Source organism: Leiobunum rupestre, chromosome 5 (assembly GCF_980474605.1).
Source record: "Leiobunum rupestre chromosome 5, qqLeiRupe1.1.hap1, whole genome shotgun sequence".
NCBI lineage: Eukaryota > Metazoa > Arthropoda > Arachnida > Opiliones > Sclerosomatidae > Leiobunum > Leiobunum rupestre.
This window is the reverse complement of record NC_143388.1, coordinates 66,689,877-66,711,248: the sequence shown is the minus strand read 5'-3', so window position 1 is coordinate 66,711,248 and position 21,372 is coordinate 66,689,877. Positions and strand designations below refer to the sequence as shown.

General features: G+C 37.0%; 1 protein-coding gene across 1 annotated transcript; it reads right to left on the bottom strand.

Moving 5' to 3' along the window:
* Positions 1 to 3,781: 3,781 nt before the first annotated feature.
* On the bottom strand, positions 3,782 to 9,134 carry LOC149945643 (uncharacterized). The gene is made up of 2 exons (XM_090176650.1): positions 6,725 to 9,134; positions 3,782 to 6,663 (listed from the first exon to the last, which is right to left on the bottom strand). Exons 1-2 carry the CDS (start codon positions 9,132 to 9,134, stop codon positions 3,782 to 3,784), a joined length of 5,292 nt encoding a protein of 1,763 aa, XP_090032776.1.
* Positions 9,135 to 21,372: the final 12,238 nt, after the last annotated feature.

Here is a 21,372-nt window from a genome sequence, read left to right as displayed (position 1 = left end):
TTTTCTACAGGCGCTTGAAAAAGGTTTTCTTTGGAATAATGGGATTAGATAATTGTTGAAATAAGTAGAACGCTTATGTTGAGATTCACGTAATCGTTTTAGACCATTTGTCGGTCTCGATTATTTTGATCTGTTTATGATTCTACACCATTTTCACATAAAAAACGCGCCTAAGCCTTTCATAGCTAAAGCCTAATATGAGAGAATTTGAAATGTGAAGACGTTCCGCTAAACCGTTGTTCTCGAAGAGAAAACATGTTTATTAAATGCTTTCTGAAATACAAATAACGTTTTGTTAATATTTATTAAAAAATTTGCTCATCCCGAATCACGGTTTAGAAAAAAACCAATTTGTTCAAATAATCCGTCCAAATAAAAGCACGCTTATTCAGTTAAAAATAATTTTATTTCGTGAGCCAGAAGATACTCCCTACGTTGTTAAGACGTTTAGACCGCTTTTCTTAATCTCCAAACGAGCCATCCAAATGGATCAACAGAAACTCAGGTTTTTATATTTTTTAACGGTTTTATTGCTTGAGACTAGCAGCGGCTATCATGTTCGAATTTTCCCTTTTAAAGACGGGGCTCCAGGAAAAACGTAACCGGCGTGCCCTACAATCATGTCGTAACTTGAAGAAAACCTTTGAAATACCTGGCCGGTATGATTATTCTTCGAGTATGAGGATCATTAAAGGGGTTTTCCCCGAGCTATTTGGTTTCCTTTTACATAAACAATTGTTTCGGTTAAAGATAAAAGTTAGTGTAGGGAGCTGTTGGCTCGCGTGGCATGAAGGGCTTGCCACCAGCCTCCTACGCATTAGGAAATTCACTTGACGACTTAGGCTTAAGGTCGTGCCTTGGGTATTAAGCCTAGCTGATTAATATTATTATTATTTTATTTTAACAATCATCTCGACGAAATTAATTCTGCAATTAACTATTTCAAATAAATAAACCAGGCGCGTTTAAACGGACATGAAATGAAAATAAACAGCCAATGTATTAAGATCGCTGTTTATATTATATCTGACAATCGTTCTTATTCGCTGGACTGACTTAACATCGACACGTTACCAAAACGACGTCGACAATGTTTTACTCGCCGCAACTGTGATCAAATTTTGAAATATGGTGAGTGAGTGTAAGAATGGACATGGCGAAGTTTGAACACCTTTGAAAAATATTTTTTTTAAATTTATTCTTTGATGCCAAAGCGCAAAATTGGTCTCATTTTGAAGCCTTAATCATACCCTAAAACATGCAATTTATTACTAAATATTTACACCGCGGCAATTTATACAGCAAGTCTTAAAATAAAACAACTAAAATTATCGAAAAAAATTTCTTGGAATTTCATTGGAAATTTCGTTTTGTGGCTTAGGAAATAAGATATAGCATGCAAACATGAAATGGTGAGATAAAAATAAATTATTTAAGTATTATTTTAAGCAATTTCGCGTTTTTCTAGTACACGAAATTTATAATATAATAAAGGTTTTGCCTTTTTTATAAGCATTTAAATTAACTAGTGCAAAGTTTAAGATTGGACAGCCTACCTTGTGATCAATCACATGTCGATTGTATTCAATTTTAAACGAGGTAGGATTCAGTTTAAGGTCTTTGCTTGAAAGGAAACTTTAAAAACAAGTTTTAATTTTCAAATTTCCCGGGAAAGCAGACGGCTGACTGCGTACGGCTGTGAGTTTGGAGCTCAACGAAACACGTAGCTAGTTCCCTCTATGAGGCTGCCTCGCTTACATTGTTAGTGAAGGAGAGTCGAGGGGTCCGACATTCTTTCAAATTTCGTACACGCCAGTAATTTGAAAATTTCCAAATTTCAAATTACTGATTAAATTTTAGAAAATCTTTTCAATTTTCTCAAATGTTTTGGCAAATTTTAAATTTTTTATCGGTTCCGACAAATTTCTCAAAATTAATAAATCTTATAAAATTTGATGGTTTTCCGCAAATTTTTATGAAATCTTGCAAAAATTTGTAAATTTGAATGGAAATTTTAGCAAATCTTGAAAAAATTAATAAATTTCTACGGTAAATTTAAGAAATCTTCAAAATTTACAAATTTACAAAAAACCCCGAACAAGAAATTTCCAAAGATACTGTAAACTATTTCTGTGATAACTGCATACCAGAAGTATAATATGTAATATATTAATATCTTTACATATTAATATTGTAATATTACAATATCTACCCTATAAAAATATTTGTTTCCATATTATTTATTTGCCTTAAATTACTTCTTAAAACATATTTACCATATAATTAGACTTCATCTTAAAAAAATCTTTTTTCAAAATTTTCCACTAAGTTATCTGTTTTTTTTAAAATGTCCAATGATAGACGAAGTTGTCCAAAAATATACCTTCCTGTCCATAGTTTTCCTAATAGTGTCTAAAGTTAGCGAATTGGTGTCTAATTTTAAACCTTGTTGTCTTTAGTTAGCATCCCCCAGTCCAATTCAAAACAATTTTGTCCAATGTTTGACTTACTCCCTTCATATCTTAAAATAAGTATTGTATTAAAAATTCACAAATATAAATGCCAAAAACCAGAGTAAATTAAAAATGAACATTCATTATTTGAATTTCAAATTGTTTTAAAATGGTCTACTCTAAATTTGTGTTTTTAAATGGAATTTTACAAAAAGTGTCCATTCTTACCCTCACTCACCCTATATATATTTTTTGCTAAAACAAAACCCGGAATATATGCCATGAACAGAGACCTTTTAATTTAATAATATAATACGAACATGTGGCTCTTAAGGTTTCATATCCCAACCCTATGGTTAGTATTTATTTTCATGTTTCTCGAAAGTAGAAAATATCCAATAATTCAAAAACTTATAATTGGTAACGACACGTATAGAGATGTATCTTAGTAGCCGTCAATAGGATATAAGAAAATGTTTGGTTTTAAAAGCAAGTTCTTTAACTTTCGTTATTTTCTTTGCGCGTGCCAATATTCAGGGTGTAACAAAAAGTGTGCCCCAAATAACAGGATTTGTTTTATGGATCCCAAAGAGTAATAGATGTCGAATGAATATGCATCCAAAATTAACTGAACACTAAAATTAGCAGACCCAATGGTTTATTTACGTAGTTATATTTCCTGACCGTAAAAACTTATAGACTTTCTACCTTAAAAAGTTTTTCATTTAACCTCAACAAACGCAAAGCAGAAAACGAGAACCCCCGTTGGTCTAAAGATAACAATGAACACGGTCAAAGAGGTAAAACTAATATACTTTGTTTTATAATTTAACCGATACGCGGTACTTTGGCCTATAGACCTTCAAGGCGAAGTTACAAGTTCAGACGAACTATACGGAATGCTTAAAAAATCAATAAAACCATAAAACATTCCGTTAGTTAGTCTTAACTTTTAACTTCGTATTGAAGAAATTTACCTGAACGGATGCTTTGCGTCCAGATTAAGGATTAAATCAAGGATTAAATGTTATGGAGCGCCATCGTCGATGAACCACAGACCACGTTAAAATGCCAGAGGATATTTCTCCAATAGCGTTACCATTGTTGATTTAAGGTGGGTAGGAGCGTTTAGGGTGATGTGCAAATATATAATCTAAATGTGCCTGAAACTCGGCTTAAAATATATATACAACAAAATATACATAATTATGATGATACAAACATTGAAATACCCCAATTCAAACGCGGAATAATTAACACTCCCCCCAAAAATGATACAAAGTGTAATTTTTTTTTAAAGTGAATTTTTTCGCGTACGGTTACTTTTCCTAGTCATTATTTACTTCTATAGGATACAAGAGTGAGATTGGTCGTTTTATCAATTTTCCGTTTGGCATTCGTACCATGCACGAACGGATGTAACCATCGGTTCGGTTTACAAAGTTTTTCGTTATTATTCCAAGCTTCCACAAGCTTCGGGGTGTCTTATCGCCGTGGACCATAACCACGTCATTTTCTTTCATGGATAACTCTTGACCCACAAGCGGCGAGTGATAAGCCGATCTAAGTTCCTTCACGTACTCGTTTTTAAAGCGATTCCAAATACGTTCCATTAAATTTTCGCGATATTTAATCCTATTCTCAAAATCGCGTTGCGATTTTGGGAGATCTCCTTCTTTCGGACGTTGTGGCGGTAAATTCGTCAGGCAGTCGCCAACTAAGAAATGAGCCGGCGTTATCGGCATTGGCTCTTTCACTCCGCTATAAACGTAGGTGATTGGGCGGGAATTGGTAATGGCTTCGGTTTCTGCAACCACGGTTTCTAACTCTTGATAAGTGAGACTGGTCCGTCCCAGGATTTTCCTAAGAGTTGTTTTGACGGTTCTGACCATCCTTTCCCACCAACCGCCAGCCCAGCTGGCACGGTCGGTAATGAACATCCACTGAATGCCTCGATCTCCGTAGAACTCGCGAGCTTCTTGACTGTTTATATTCTGCCATATAAGTTTGATATCTTCATCACCTCTCTGGAACGTCTTAGCATTGTCCGAGAATATGATGCCTGGAATACCTCGTCGACTGATGAACCTTCGTAGCGCAAGTAGGAATTTATGGGTGGTCATAAAAGGAACTAGCTCGAGATGTACTGCTCTGGTTACGGCGCAAGTACATAATATAATGTAGCATTTTTCGGATTGATCTGCGATTTTAACGTACAAAGGACCACAAAAGTCGACCCCGGTGTTCTGAAATACACGGGTTCGGTCGACTCTTTCCTTCGGTAAAGGTGCAATAGGTGCGGCGCCCGGCTTCGCCTGCTGTCTTCGGCATGTTCTACAGTTCTTGATGACCCTTTTGGCTAGTTGCCGCCCGGAAATTATCCAGTATCGCCCTCGTGATTGCGTATAAGAACTTTGAATTCCCGAGTGGAATACTTCGGCGTGGCTACGGATCATAATCAGTTCGGACAATCTGGACTCCTTTTTAAGAATGGCGGGATGTTTTTCGTCTTCGTTCAGGTTTGTTTCATTCAATCGGCCTCCTACTACAATAATACCATCTGAATTTAGAAATGGGTTCAAAGTAGCGATACACGATCCCCTGTCGACGGTTTCGCAATTCTGCATCGCCTTGATCTCTGCTCCAAAGTCATGGTATTGACTGCATCGTACCCAGGCAAATTCCGCGTCTCGAATTTCTTCGGCTGAAATTGGTCCGGTTAATAGTGGTTTGTTTCTAAGTTTAAAATCGACAAATCTCCTAACGTAGGCGGTCATTCGGAATATTTTTTTCACGGAGTTGTGTCTTTGAAGATTAATTAGTTTTGATAAGCCCCTCTCTTCGACGTCTTTACAATTGACCAATAGAACAGTTTTCCTTCTCTCCTTTTCTAATTCTCCTGGATTCATTTTCTGGTTCTGCGGATCTGTACTAGGCCAGTTAGATTTCGGCTCTCTCAGGAACGGAGCTCCTTTCCACCATAACTTGCTGCTGGCAAGATCGTTTGCTTTACATCCTCGAGTCGGTAGGTCGGCTGGGTTGATGTTTCCCGCGCAATGACCCCAACTGTTTGAATTGACTAGAGCTTGGATGTCTCTTACCCGGTTCTGGACAAACGGCGTCCATTCCCTTTCTTCTCCTCTCGCCCAGTGGAGCGCTATGGTAGAATCGGTCCATAAGTACATCGGCATGTCGGGGTATTTTAGCGCTTTTTTTACGGTCGTTATCAGGTGGGCTCCGAGGTAACATCCCATGAGTTCTAAACGCGGTAAACTTAACTCCTTGTTTAGCGGTGCGACTCTTGCCTTTGACGTGACAAATGAGGAGTGGATTTTGTTGTCTGCGGTTACGTAACGGATGTAGATTACGGTAGCAAACGCTTTAAGACTGGCATCACAAAATGCGTGTAATTCTTTGTGAACAACCGCTTCTCTTCCACTAAAATAACATCTTTCTAGTTGTATTTTCCTGATGTCCGGCATTTCGGTTTTCCATTCATTGTACTGGTCAGTTACTAGTTTCGGAAGCTCTTCATCCCATGTGGTGTTTTCTTTCCATAATAGTTGCAACATCAACTTGGCTCGGATAGTGTACTTTGTCAGCATACCTAGCGGATCGAAGATTTGCGCTACGGCTCCTAGTATTTGACGTTTCGTTCCCTTTGTCTCATTGACGGATTGAGCTATCTTGGTGAGATCGAATGAAAACTTGTCGTTCGTCGGCTCCCACAACAATCCAAGAATTTTCTCACTTCCGGTACTGGCTCCTCCCTCGAATCGTGCTTCCTTATTTTTCGAGTAGTTTCCCTCTCTCGTCCATCTTTCTCTCAATGCCGGCGAATTCGTCTTCCACTTGCGCAGTTTCATATTAGCGCTCCCTAAAATTTCCGAGACCTTTGTTGACTTTTTGTAAGCCATCTCATCGTCTGGGCCTCCACTCAAGAGGTCGTCTACGTACAGATCTTCGTTAATGCATTTTACGGCTTCCGGTTCTGTATCGGAGTATTTTTCGGCGTGTAGGCGAATTGTGGCTGAGAGTAAAAATGGCGAGGTGGTAATTCCGAAGGCGACTCGGGCCATCTTCAATACTCGGAACTGGTCCTCTTCGATTCGACCTTGGTTTTCTTTCACCCAAAGGAAACGCAAAAAATCTCGTTCTTCCTCCGCCAGAGAAACCTGAAGAAAGGCCTTCTCTATATCGGCCATAATAGCTACGCGGTGACTTCGGAATCGGATAAGAAGATGAGAAGTTTGGATTGAGATTTGGCCCACTTGCTAGACACGAATTTAGTGAAGGCTTTCCCTTTGCGTGGGATGAAGCGTCGAACACTACTCTCAGTTTTGTGGTTGTGCTCGATTCTCTTTTGACTGGTTGATGAGGGATGTAATAGCCTTCGGTGACGTTGAGTTCGCTTTCGTCTACCTCTACGGCTATGCCTTTCTGCAACTGGTCCTCGACAATTGCCTTGTAGTCTAGGTATAGTACTGGATCTTTTTTGAAGGTTTTTACTAAACTTCTCATACGGATCTCCGCTATCTGACGGTTATTCGGAAGTTCACTTTGATCTACTCTCCATGGAAGGTAGACGTGGTATCTTTCATCCTTGAAGAATGTTTCTCTACGGAACTGCTCCCAAACATCATTCCCACTGAGTTTCTTCTCCTGTTTATCTTGTATCCCCAGAGATTCTATTTCCCAGAAGGATCTTAGCGTTCGGTTCAATTCTTCGTTGTCGTCCGCTACTCCAACTTTCATGCAGATTACTCCAACGTGTTTGACGGATACGGCTCTTTTGTCTATAGGACCCTGTATTGCCCATCCTAGTTTGGTATCGATAGCTACCAACGGTCCATTAATTCTTTCAATACGGTCGTTAACTACGTCGAAATAATAATCCGCTCCTATTAGGATTCCAATGCTGGAGACGGTCGGTGTATCCACGGAAGGTTCGTCAGCTAAAATCAATCCCCTTTCTTTGACGAAGTTTTCGACTTCGTAACAGTTGACCAAAGTAGCGGTTTTGCATAAATAAGGCACTTCTATAGCTATTATCTCTATTTTCTTTCTCGGGTCTCTCTTGTTTTCTATGGTTAAGCGAACTGTATTTCTCTGGACGGCTGTGGGCGATTCGTTGGCAAAGTTTTCTATCGACACAATTTGACTACCTACCACCGGCAATTTTAGCTTTCTGGCTACTTCCTCCTTTATAAACGTGGCTTGGCTACAGCTGTCTAGAATACAGCGAACTACTTCTTCTCTTCTCGGATTATCGGTGCTTTTCACTATTGCCATAGCGGTACCCAGTAAAACTTCTTTTCGACAGCCAACCATCGCTGAGACGACGGACTTCGATTCGGTGTTAGCCTTGAAATCGTTATCGGTAGTGACTTCATCGGTTACGGCGGCTTTCTCGGGCTTGTGAGCGGGATTCTTTTCACAAAGCGCCGAGTTGTGTCGACCACTGCAAAGCTGGCATTTACGGAATTTCGACGTACACGCGGAAGCTTTATGTTGTGTACGGGTACAGATAAAACATCTCTCCATGGTTCGGATGAGTTTTCTTTTCTCTTCTAAGGTGTAGCTACGGCAGTTCACGGACGCGTGGGTGGCGGATTTACAGAAAATGCAGTAAATTCTCCCCGTGGTAACGGTGGTATTCAGCGCGGCAGCGGTAACAGACGGTGAATTTTGACGATGATTAAATCTTGCGGTTCTAATTTGATCGCGTGCGTCACGTGGTTTATAAGTTTGCGATTTCGTTTCTTCACCTTTTAGAACAGCGCAAGTCTCACGGCCTTCTACCTCACGTTTTATAAAACTCACCAACTCACTCAAATCGAACTGTTTACTTTTATTGCAATCCATACTATATCTTAAGCAAATATCATCTGGTAGACTTGCAATAATAACGGAACACAATGAAACGCTGTTTGCAGTGGTATCAACGCCTAAAGCCTTTAAACTCCTTAAGTTTGTCTCTATCGAGTTGTAAAGTTTTCTTAATGCAAAAATGTTCTTTGAGTCTTCTACTTTAGTTAATGCGCGTATCTTATTCATTAGTTGGTTAATAACTAAATGTGTTTGGCCATATCTTTCTTCTAGCAATGAAACGGCTACGTCGTAATTCTGATCTGATTCTTCAAAACCCTCTAACAACTCTAAAGCTTCTCCTTGCAAATAAGATAACAGATATCGGAATTTTTCTACCTCGCTTAACCCTCTTCGGTCGTGTATCGTTGACTTGATCCGCGACCAGAATCCCGGCCATTTCGTATAATCTCCTCTGAACTTGTGAAGTTCAAGGGTTGGTAATTTCGACTCCACCCGAGTGGTTGATTCGGTTATCGATGAGCCTTGGGTGCTGCTCGATACACTAGTAGCTCCTAACTGGCGAAGTCTTCGTTCAGCTTTCCTTTCGGCTAAGTGAACTTGGTCATCGTAGGTCCTTTCCTTGTACTCCTTTTTGATTTCTTCTTCATTATCTGGTAGGAGTTCGGTTATTTGGTCGTCCAACTCTCGCAATTGCAATCTCTTCATCATTAATAGGGAAAGCTGATCTGATATCTCTTCGGCATCCTCGAGTTTCAACAGTCCTTCTAATGTTGTTAAATTCGTCGTGGTATCACTCCTCACAACGGATCGGATGGCTCTTAACTTGGTTAAATCGGATTCGGCTGCCATGTTTCACTAACGGATTTCTTGTTAAGTCTCACAATAATGTACATACGATTACTTCTCAAGTTGCAGAATTCCCGGGTTTCGGCACCAAAATGTGGATTACTTCCGCGATCGGATCGGGTTTTATCAATTTGGGAGAGCGACTACAGCTTAAACCGCGTCAGCCGACTGAAAAACTAACGGGTTTGTTTTTATAGCGCGAATTATTGTGGAATTGCTATTACGAACTTTAAAAGTGAAACACAAAACTATTTATTAAACGAAATACAATTATGTTCTATACGGAGGAAATAAAACGGACAACTTCTCTAGCCTAACATTTAAATATATTTTTCGGTTAACATATCCCTTTTTATATTAATTTTCACGTGAGCGAGCGCGTCTTCTCCATCTACCTTTTTTTCTCATGTCACGCGTTACGCTCCGCTCACGGTACATTTTCAAATATATAATCTAAAAATATATATACAACAAAATATACATAATTATGATGATACAAACATTGAAATACCCCAATTCAAACGCGGAATAATTAACAAGTGAAGGGCTCAACTCTCAGGTAGGCGGACATTCAGACCCTCAGCTAGTTTCAAGGAACCAAAATTGAATTATCCTTATTTTCACTCATTTAATGGTAAATATAGAGGAAGCTTTATTCTTCTTCCCTCAATTGTTTGGAAGTTTCGCTCACGCTTTCTTTACAGCTCTTACCTATTCTAAAGTGAGTGGATTGCGCTAATCACTGAATTAAGCCGCCATTGTCCAAACCTGTATAACTTTCCTTGGTCCCTATTTACGGAGACTGCGCCACCTTAAGGAGCGCCTCCAGCCATGGCGTTTAGAGCCACGTCCGTTGCCTGTCATTGGAGCCCCAGTTATAATGTTTGGCTTATTTTTTGATTGTCTAAAATAGAAACTTTAGCAAAACAGCAAAAAAATCTTAATACATGTAGTTTCCAGGTTTTTAAATCTTTAGCTAACCTGTTTTAGGATAGTTTTTAAAATTTTGTCAATTTCTCTAATAAGAAATACGGTGTTTTTGTTTGCTCGAAAAAGTGATTTTTTTCAAAAACTATGTTTTCTAAAGTTGAAATTTGTACTGAACATTATTTAGATGCAATTTTGGTAGAAAGTGTCCCCCGGCACGTACAATGTACAGTATAAATTTCAACTTTCTAGAAAACATAGTATTTGGAAAAAAAACATTTCGAGCAAAAAAAAAACACCTTGTATAATAAATTGAAAATATTTTTAATTGAAAATTATCGTTTGCAGATTCGAAATGTTCATTACTGTCATTAATAAATTGCAAAAATTTTCTTTCACAATGGTCTACCTGTAAGGTAAACGAAAAAAGATCGTGTGTTATCAAAGGAGGGGAAATTCCTAGAGACCATTGCTTTTGTGCACCACGAAGTAAATAAACATTTTTCAAGCTCAACATTAATCGTAATCAAATGGCGTTATTTTAAAAGTAGCATGAAATAACTCATTTGCTTCTAGTATGCATTGATATTAAGATGTTTTGTTTAATTTGGGACATTTAAGGTTAAATATACTTAAAACACGTATTGCAGTAAAAATGTATCTTCAGATAGAAATAGCAAAACTGAATTCCGATTCTATTTAGTATACGAAAGTTCTGGGTGAAGGCCTAAACATTGTCCGTAATTAGTCATTTAATTAATGACGATAACGACAATGCTGTCATTATTGTTTAGGGTTATTAGTTATGATCACATAATCACTTTTTCATCATTTTGTAAATGAGGAATCTTTTTTGTGATATTCCATTTTAATCGTTGGTAGTCGTTCTTCGGTTATAATTGGTCGTTAAATGCTGAAATCAACTCGTCGTCATGGTAAAATTTACGTTATCGTTATCACAGTAATTGTGTCTTAATCGTTCTGCAATAACTGGAATTGACCTATTATCGTCGTAATCGTAACGCTATCGATCCATAACCTGCGTCGTTGTGGTATTAGTCGTATTAGAAAACTTACGCTTTTAAGCTTACGACCAAAAAACCATTGTTTCGTCTCATGTAACCCTTTTTGGCCTCTTCGGATCTCTGTTGGATTGGCAATGCACTTGCGATAAAAATAACGCCTGGGCTTACTTGTTATCACTGTTACCATAGACCTACTCAAAAATTACTTATACGGAAAAAATATAAGTTGGTAACCTCACGGTTAAAGGCTTGTTATAAATTGGATCCCTTCTTCATTGGTGAAACTTAAAAATGTCATGTGATAAAGGGAGACTCATTTAGAGTACTAAAAACAACTCCAATAGCACATAACCAAGAGAGATTTTTATTCAACTAAAATAGTGTATAGCTGTGTACTACAGCCTGGATGAAGTGAGAATGAAGTTATTTTACAGACCCAAGCAGCAGCAAACACGAGAAGCTCATAAGCTGCTGGATTTTTCTCTTCTTACTAGATGATTTGCTAACATTACGCGCAGACCCATCAGATTAAGCGCTTATCGCGTTGCCGTGACGTGACTGTGTGAGGTGGAAAGCCATATTAGTAGTCTACCGTCGCAAAAGGACAATCTCTAATCACGCAGTATTTTTCTCGCTTAAGATTTGTGCGAGCCTCCTGAATTGGATAACGGAAAAGTGGAGTGTAAACGATATAAAACATTGGGTTTCATCAAACAGTGCAATTTCACTTGCAACGCCCATTTTGAACTACAAGGAGCAGCCAATATGTTTTGTAAAGAAGGAGGAGATTGGTCTGAAGACATGCCCAAATGCGTGCATGGTTAGTAGAAATAATTTATAAAACGTTTATAACTATAAGTTTGCACGTGATACAATTTGATATTCGTGGTTAAAACATTTTTTTTACTCCCATTTTTCACATTTTCGCTTGTCTAACGGATTCCCTCCTAAAAACGAGATAATAACCTGAAAAAATTATTTATTTGAAACAGTTGATTGCTTTAGAGAGGATATGGATCGATGCCCCCTTTTCAGAAAATGTAATAATAAACAAGCGAAAACCTGTGAAGTATTTGACTCTAAATACATGTGTGGGTGTCGTGAAATTTGTAAGTATTCTAGATGATTTTCTCAATATAAGTTCCTTTAATTACCTGATACAACCTTCATGTTCTGTATCTTGACATATTTCATATGTATGTTTTGATTTTTAACTCTTAACCTTCAGTTCTCAATAGCGGCAATTTGAAATTGCAATGTTCAGATATTATACCTAACTTGTATCGTCTTTGTTTATCTTAGATGTTAAACCTTATTGTGAATTTTTAAGAACTCTTTCAACCTAAATGTGCTCATTTAAGACCCGAAACTAAATGATAAAAGTATAACACAATCAACTTAAGAATTCGGATCATAAAATGTTATCTTCTTGTAATAGGAAAATAAGAAAGGCTATGGAATAAGAATAACCACCCGTTATACAGCCCACTTCGCGGATGTCTAATTTGCACCTACGGGTAATGCAACAAGAATACGCGCACAATGGTGGACACGACAGACAGCGACCGTAATAGCTTGGGAAGAGCTTTGTTAGAAAAACACATTCTTTGCCCCAAAGCACGCGAAGTGTTTAATGGTTCTCCAAGAGGGAATGTAAGCGGGCACTTCCTAGAATAGAAAATGTTTTAGCGCTCATTATCTCGATATATTTTAGGAAATAACCTATTGAATCAAGGGCCCTTGCACTTGAACTTGCTTAACAGATGAATAACCCATCTTTAATTATTTAAAACTCTACATAATTCCCAGCGGATAATATTCTAAGTGGGTGATTAATGGTTTACTTTTGGTATTTTTTTCACCGCTAACGCGTGCATTATATCACAGAAAAAGTAAACTACCACCAAAAAGAAGAAAACTCAGATTTATTGTGATCAAAGGGGTTTCCTCGATTTGGCAACACTATCATCAACGTCATGGTGTTTAACGTTCACAGACTCAAACGAGTGCAGTCGAGATAACTGTATCATTAATCGTTTTGTTAAACGCGCTCATTGCAGAGACATTTTTAATTGTTTTGTTCTTATAGAAATGACCACATGCATTTCCCATAATTAACAGAAATATATTTTTTAAATATTTCTTATGATTTAATTTTAATAATTTTGGCTTTAACATTGCAATATATTATCAAAATATTTTATTATAAACCTATTTGTATACAAAGTTTTAGTATGATTATTTTCATTCAACTTAACCTGTTTTGTAATTAAATTATTTTAAAAATTATTTTCTTTTAAAAGAAATTCTTGAAATATTCTACAGTTAATGAAATATTAAAAAAGCTGTGTTAAAATTTGTAAATATTCATGAGATCACTCAAATGTTTTATTAAACTATGAATTAATTTGTAAAAAGAATGTTATAAAAATATTAACGGTTATTATAAATTTGTAATTAAAATCAGATATTTTTATTTTGGAAAATTATTTGAAATAATCAAAATACACATTTGCCCAATGTATCTTAAATGTATGCTATATTGCTATTGGTCTTATTCAAATGAATTTTTAGATTTTCCCAATATATTTCCATGTTCTAATGTTTTCTTATCAACGAAATGTGCTTGCACATAGTTACCCAAATTCATTTGCATTTATTCAAACTAAATTACATTCCCCTAACTTTACTTGCATTCACCTGCATTACTGACTTTAACCAAAAATTGGCCACTTTACTGGAATTTACCCGAATTTATCCAATTTACTAGAATTAACCCGAATGTAGCCAATTTACTAGTATTAACCCGAATTTAGCCAATTTACTAGAATTAACCCAAATTTAGCCAATTTACTAGATGAAAAGAGAAACGGTTTTAAAATTCACAATTTATTTATTTAAAAAATCCTACGTTTCGGAGGAACTGTTCCTCCTTCTTCATTGATTTCTACAAGTCTGCCACAACAAACCACTTCCTCCTCTCGCAAAATCCCCCATTCCGACAATAGTAGCCTCGCGCGCGAACGAAGCTATCGAGCCCGTTGCTCCTATACCCTTCGACGGTCGACTCGCCTTCGGAATAAAAACGCTCGCGGCTATAGATTAGTAGCCTCTATAGGTATAAAGCGCATAAATGTTTTTTCGTACCAAAGTTTTACCATTATACTGTCAGACTTGTAAAAATCCCTGAAGAAGGAGGAACAGTTCCTCCGAAACGTAGGATTTTTTATATAAATAAATTATGAATTTTAAAACCGTTTTAAGTCTCTTTTCATTTAGTTTTTCACTATGTGCTTCTCTTCACTTCAATTTACTATTATTAACCAAAATTTAGCCAATTTACTAAAATTAACCCAAATTTAGCCAGTTTACTAAACTAACCCAAATTTAGCCAATATACTAGAATTTACCCAAATTTAACTAATTTACTAGAATTAACCGAAATATGGCCAATTTATTATAATTAACCCAAATTTAGCCAATTTAGTTACACAAACCTAAATTTAGCCACTTTACTTGAATTTACCCGAATTAAGCCACTTTTAACTTGCTATAACCTAGTTTTAACCACTTTTCACTATAATTTAAACTATTTTAACCACTTTTGCTTTGATTTAACTTATTTTACTGGCATATACTAATTTTACTTAGCCAAATTACATGCATGTACCTTATTTACGTATTTTACTTACATCAAACGAAATGTACATGCATTTACCCAGTTTTGACCATTTTTACCCATATTAAATGATAAAAAGCAAATTTACTTGTATTTTTATAATTGCTTTATTTTTTTCAAGTTGTTTAAGCATTTCATTGCATTTTCTGAAATTAACCTGAATTTATTAAATGTATAATTGTTAAGTGGAATTTTGGGACATTTTCCAAATCTATTAATTTTATATCAATGAACTCATTATAATCCCTGAAAACTCCATTGTCAGCTTGGTCGAGGCTAATTTAGTCGTCTTCTAGTACGAGTAGCTTGGGTTATAACTTTGTCGGGTGATAGACGTATAACTGGCCAGATGCGTCAGTTCTGTTCGACTTTCGTATCTCTGGTTATTTGCTACGCTTTCTTTAATTTCTTAAATTTGCCCTTGTAACTATAAAACTATCAACTGTAGGCATTTCTATTTTAATATTTTAATATTAGCGAAGTCATTGTATATGCGTTTAGTTTAAAAAAAGAACGCACTTGAAACGCTAGAAGCTCAACACGTGGTATTTAAAAAGATGATAAAGTTATGAAATTTTAAAAAGATTTGAAAAAGGCCTTGTTATTTCGTTGGGCTTAAAACATTCGTTACCGTATTAAAATATCTCCAACTTTATATATCTAATCCATCTCATGCTTACGAACTGTCAGTTAAAAACATGAATAGTTGCGATATGTCAAAGAGGTCCAATTCACAACCGAGACTACTCTGATTTCAACCGTACAACAGAATTACTATAAGTTTGTGACGTAGACCTTGACGGTTGAGGATCTTTCACCAACAATTTCAGAAAAAGACATTATCGTTTATACCGCGGTAAAATATCCGTAGGACGTAATCTTTGGTACCTTCGAATACCGCGCTCGCGTCGATCGCGTTGAATCCCGTCAAACCTCTAAATAAAGGGTCATCGTACTCGAGTTAAAAACAAGGAAACAAAAATAAATTTTTGTAATATGAATCGTGTACCCGTGTGTAGGTGCTTTTTTTGCTCATATTGTTTATTTTAGTAGTTATTTAAGTTTAAAGAGTGTAATTTAATATTTATAACAATATTTTTGGAAATACAACTGAAATTAAATACTATTATAAATAATAATAAGTGAAAAACACAGCAATTCCAAAGTTCTTAGTAATGTTTTTGTAACGAGATGGCGTTGGGAGCCCAAAATGAATTAAAATGACAAGATAATGAATTCGAGGAATACAAGTAATATAAATTATTTGATGTAAAAAGCTGATAAAATGTTCAAACTGAAAGTAACATAAATATGAAAAAATTTAATAATGGATATATGCGGAAGCGAGATTCGTAATCACGCCCGGTAGCTTCATAGACAGCGTCCTAAATCATTACACCGGCCTCTTCGCTGAGTACATTGTTCGAAAATGAAAATACCTATAGGGTAATTCCATGCCAAATCACTGACCTATATAAGTTCCCCCATATCAGGTTTCACTTCCAAAGGAAAGAAATGTAGAAATAGGGAAACCTTGCCAAAGATTAAAAATTTGAAAATATAATATAAAATAGACAAACAATTGGGTTTACACCACCCATGTTGCTGTCTGATACCTGCTTTATTGCGAATCCCACATTAGTTATTAAACAGAATATAATAAGATGAAAGTAATTAACTAGTCAGGACCTTTGCCCAGAAAAAGTAACTAAGTCAGAATTCACCTTTACGAAAATGAGTCCACATTATCTAAGAAAACGCGTCCTCCTAAATAAAAGCGATATTTTTGTTTAAATATTTTGCAATTTGGTTCTTTTCAATGTAGTGAAAAATGCAAGTATCAACTGTAAATTACCTAAAATAAATAAAGGAATTATTGAATGCTACGGCCAGGGTTGTGTCGCCTCTTGCAAAGATAATTTCTATTTGGAAGGGCCAGGAGGAATCATTTGCGAAAACAGAAAATGGAAGGGTAATTTTGGAAAATGTAAAGGTAAGTCTAAATATATAAGCGACCTGCTCATAAACATGATAAGGAAATAAGCGGATATTTGTAAACTTAAATATAATTGAAGGACTGTTTGTTAAAAGATTATTTTTTCAACATGACGTGAAAAAATGTTAATTTAATACAACATATCAACAACAATATGCCCCATTTTTTGTGGGCTTTTATAATTAAATTTATCGAAAATCGCGTTTTCCATCCTTAAACTATTTAGATGAAATTTATGTTGATTTCGCTGAAATTATTCAGGCTTTTAGTAGCTTAAACGCAAAATTAAATAAAATATATATCTTGTTTAAAAATTAGTCATCTCGGTGTACAAATGGCTCGAGTCGGGATTAAGTTGGATTGTGTGTAATTTTTGAAAAAAAATTTCTAGGAGCTTTGCTAAGACAACAATGTAGACGGGTTTTTTTCATTCGAGAAATAACAACACAATTTTGGATAAATAGTTTTATTTTCATGATAAAATGACGGAATTTTGTATATTTTTTATATGCTTTTCATTTAAACATTCGCAGCAATAATTTAAAGAAATACTTTTGGCGTTTTCCACTGGACTGATATCGGTACGATAATGAAATACGTCACTTCTCGGAATCTGTTGCTCAGTTGTTGATCTCGGAGCGCTTACCACGAGAGTGCTTCCACCAGCGCAAGACGTTGACCTCAGCGAGAGCCACATTCGATGTCCCAATGGAAAAGAAAATTAAAAAGCGAGCGCTCTTAGAGCACCAAGATCGGTCCAGTGGAAAACGATATTTTAATCCGTTTATTGAAATCGCTTCCTTGCAAGAATAATTTTAGCTTAATCGAACCATTTGATAAATAATATTAATATTATAAATAATATTATCATTTACCTAAAAATTACAATTTTGCTTTTACCACCTCAAAAAAGTGTTATGGGTAAAAAAAAACCACCGCAACTCTCTAGGACATGTTCTTTTCCCGTGATTTGATCCAACTTGATGGAACTAGTTTTCATTTGGAAAATTTTGAATTTAAACAAAAATCGAATTTTATGACTTATAATTCGACAAACTCTTGGCTATGAAAACCCGTGTTGCTAGCGTGACTGTTAATTTAAGGCGAATACATATAACTTATTAATCTAAAGTTAATAATTAAGTACTTAACTAAGTCGTGACCGTCGGTTAGAAGAAACGGAAAAGTCAGTATTTGAATTTTTTAAAAATACAAAACATTTTCAAAAAATAAGCGAAAAGGTTTCTATTCGAAGCTCTTAAGTAGAATTATTACTCGCTTCCCTCAGTTCTGGGCAAGCCCAAAAGTAAAAAATAGATTAAAGCTTTTATTTTTCTCAATATTTGCTAGGTGAAGCGCTCATCTCTAAGGTAGGCTCACATTCAGACCTTAAGCTAATTTGCTCATTTAATGGAACAAAAATTTAATTATCGATTATCTTACTCTTTAAATGCTGAATATAGAGGAAGCTTTATTCTTCTTCCCTCAAGTATTTGGAAGTTTGGCTCCTGCTTTCTTTAAATGCTCCGACCTTTCCTAAAGTGAGTGGATTGCGCTAATCACTGAATTAAGCCGCCATCGTCAAAACCTGTATATCTCTCCTAAGTCCCTATTTACGGAGACTGCGCCACTTTAAGGAGCGCCTCCAGCCATGGCGTTTAGAGCCAAGTCCGTTGCCTGTCATTGGAGCCCCAATTAGAATTTTGGCTCATTTTTTGATTGTCTAAAATAGAAACTTTAGCAAAACAAAATCATAATACATGTAGTTTCCAGATTTTAATATCTTAAGCTAACCCGTTTTCTAATAAGAAATATAATAAACTGAAAATATTTTTATTTAAAAATGATCGTTTGCAGATTCAACATGTTCACTACTATCATTAATAAATTGCAAAAATTTTCTTACACAATGGTCTACCTGTAAGGTAAAAGAAAAAAGATCATGTGTTATCAAAGGAGGGGAAATTCCTAAAGAACATTGCATTTGTGCACCACAAAGTAAATACACATTTTTCAAGCTCAACATTAATCGTTAACAGTGTATTTATTTATTTCAAAGAAAAATGCTCAACAAGCTTCCAGAGGTGGGCTTCTTTAAGAGCTTCGTAAAAATGAGAGATATAGACTATACAATAGTAATAACAAATAACAGACAATAAAGAACAAATGGAATACAATAATAAACGAAGGGTATGAGACTAAATGGAATAGGTACTGTTAGGGATCATGCGTTTGGGAGCGCAGAAATGTCGTGGTATGACGTCTGAAAGTGGAACGACTCGAGATAGAAATAATATCCCGAGGCAAAGAGTTCCAATCATCTATAACATTAGAAGTAAAATTATTCTGACGGGTGGAAGAGAGAACACGGGGTTTGTGAACTTTGAGAGAATGGCCGCGGGTGCGCGAGGAGTTAATGGTAAAGAAATCATTGAGGTTTAGTGCCAAGTTATTGTAAAAGAAATCATGGGGTAAACACAGATCCGCATCCCGAAGGGCATCGATAATAGCGTCATGGGGTAAGGAGTCAAAAGATTTAGCAAATTCGAGAAAAATTACGTCAATGCTAAAGCCTTGATCCAGCCATTTAGACCAGTGGTTTGTGGCAGATATGAGATTCGAAAGACATGATCGCTTTGGAAGAAAACCGTGTTGATCTGTAGTGAAGAAGTGGGTAGAGTGGAGAAAAGCTCTCAGTTGATCAGAAACGAGATACTCGGATAGCTTGGGAACTTGATTAGGGACAGTAATGGGTCGAAAATTTTCCACCCGAGCACGGGAGCCTTTTTTATGAATTGGGGTGATATCCTACTTTCCAGGATTGGGGCAAAAAACAATTAGGAGGAAATCAAAAAATATATGGGGAAAATGAGAAATTGTGCACAATTACTTTAAAAAACTGGATGAATACCATCCGAACCAGGAGGCTTGTTAGTTATGAGTTTATGTAATAGATTGGCTATGTCGGCGGGTTCGCAATTAAATTTAGTGAGTGTGGTAGCAGGCGGTAAAACTGGGGGGGGGGGGGGATATATACTTGAGGAGTAACTTCAGTGGAAAAATAATGATTAAAAATATAAGCTGCTTCTTTAGGGGTAGAGGTGAAAGAACCATCAGGTTTTAGTATCTCAAACAACTTATAACGAGTTTTACGAAATTTGTTTATATGGGAATAGAAGGACTTCGAGTTGGAGGAAATAAGAGTATTAAGCTCAGCCTCGCGTTTGCGTGTTAAATTCCGCATATGGTTAGAGTTGCCATTCCGAACCTTGCGGTAAGCTTCATGATGTTTATTTATAATAATTGGGTTGAAATGACGCTTTTTGGACTGGGTAAAACGGTGCCAGGCGAGAGATTTGGCAGCGCGGCACTTAGTAGAGTGGGAGGAGAGTTTGGTCCGGCGTGGTAAGGGGGATATAAAGTGAGATGCCAGGGTACAGGATTGATAAAAAGGCGTCCCAGGAGTCAGGCAGTGAATTGGTAGACAAAACAAGGGACCAGTCTGGGCCGGATTAACCCCAATATCTGCCCTAAGCAATTAAAGAATTTTTGTCCCCCCCCTCATTAGTTAGTAGACGGCGGACTCAGGAAAACAATTTTCTTTTTTGGAATCTTGGATAATACTAATACAGATGCATTTATATTTTATTTATATTTTACTACGTAACTTAATTTTTAAAGTGTATGAGATACATTTTGTAGGATAAATTTTTATATTTTTTAAATTAAATTTTATGGTAAATCGGCCACTGAAATAAGGCGAAGCGTCTACTGCTGACATCGGCAATTCGCCAAAACGACTACCTCATGGGAGAGTTTCGTTTGGCCGACCACAAAATACACGTTACGCCGACTGCCCATTTGGCCGACTGCACATTTGTCCGACTGAGAAATCGGACAAATGGGCAGTGCATTTGACCGATTACACATTTGGCCGACTGCTCATTTGGCCGACTGCTCGTTTGGCCCAATACTTTTTTGGCCAATACTCATGCGTTTGGCTAGGTACTGTCCTCTAATTCGCGTTTTAGAAGGCCTAGCTTTGTTATAAAGAACGGGGTTGAGGGGGTGGCGGGCCGGCGGGCCGGGCCCCCAGCGCTCAAGCGAAGTGAGTTCGCGGCGCCGTCAGGGGCCAATACTTAGAATACATTGCCCGTTCTATAGGTCAACCTAACACTAAAGACATAGAGAAGGACAGGCAATAAGAGCAGTCTTTCAAAAGAGCAGTCGTTCAAATGAGCATGTGGTCAGAAATTTATATGCCGGTGCCCTACGCCAGCGTCCAAGCCCGGACAGGTGACAAAGCCAGCATGGGTAGCAGAACCCCACTACTGATGGTCACGCAAGCCACTCATCCCCCGACAAAAGGCGCAGCAATGGTTCGACCAGCCCCCACTTCGCGCACAGCTGTGGGATAGAGAGCGGATGCTATAGCAACGCCCGCCGGCACCCCACCTATGGAGGTAGAGAGCCAAGCCCTTTGGAGAGAGCTCCTAAAGGGGAACGACGGGCACACAGCAGTCCAAGTAACCCGGCACAGCTAGCACCGGGGATCCCGGTGGGACTCCAAAAGGCCGGGAAACAGGACCGCCGTGCCCTCATACGGAGGCCCGC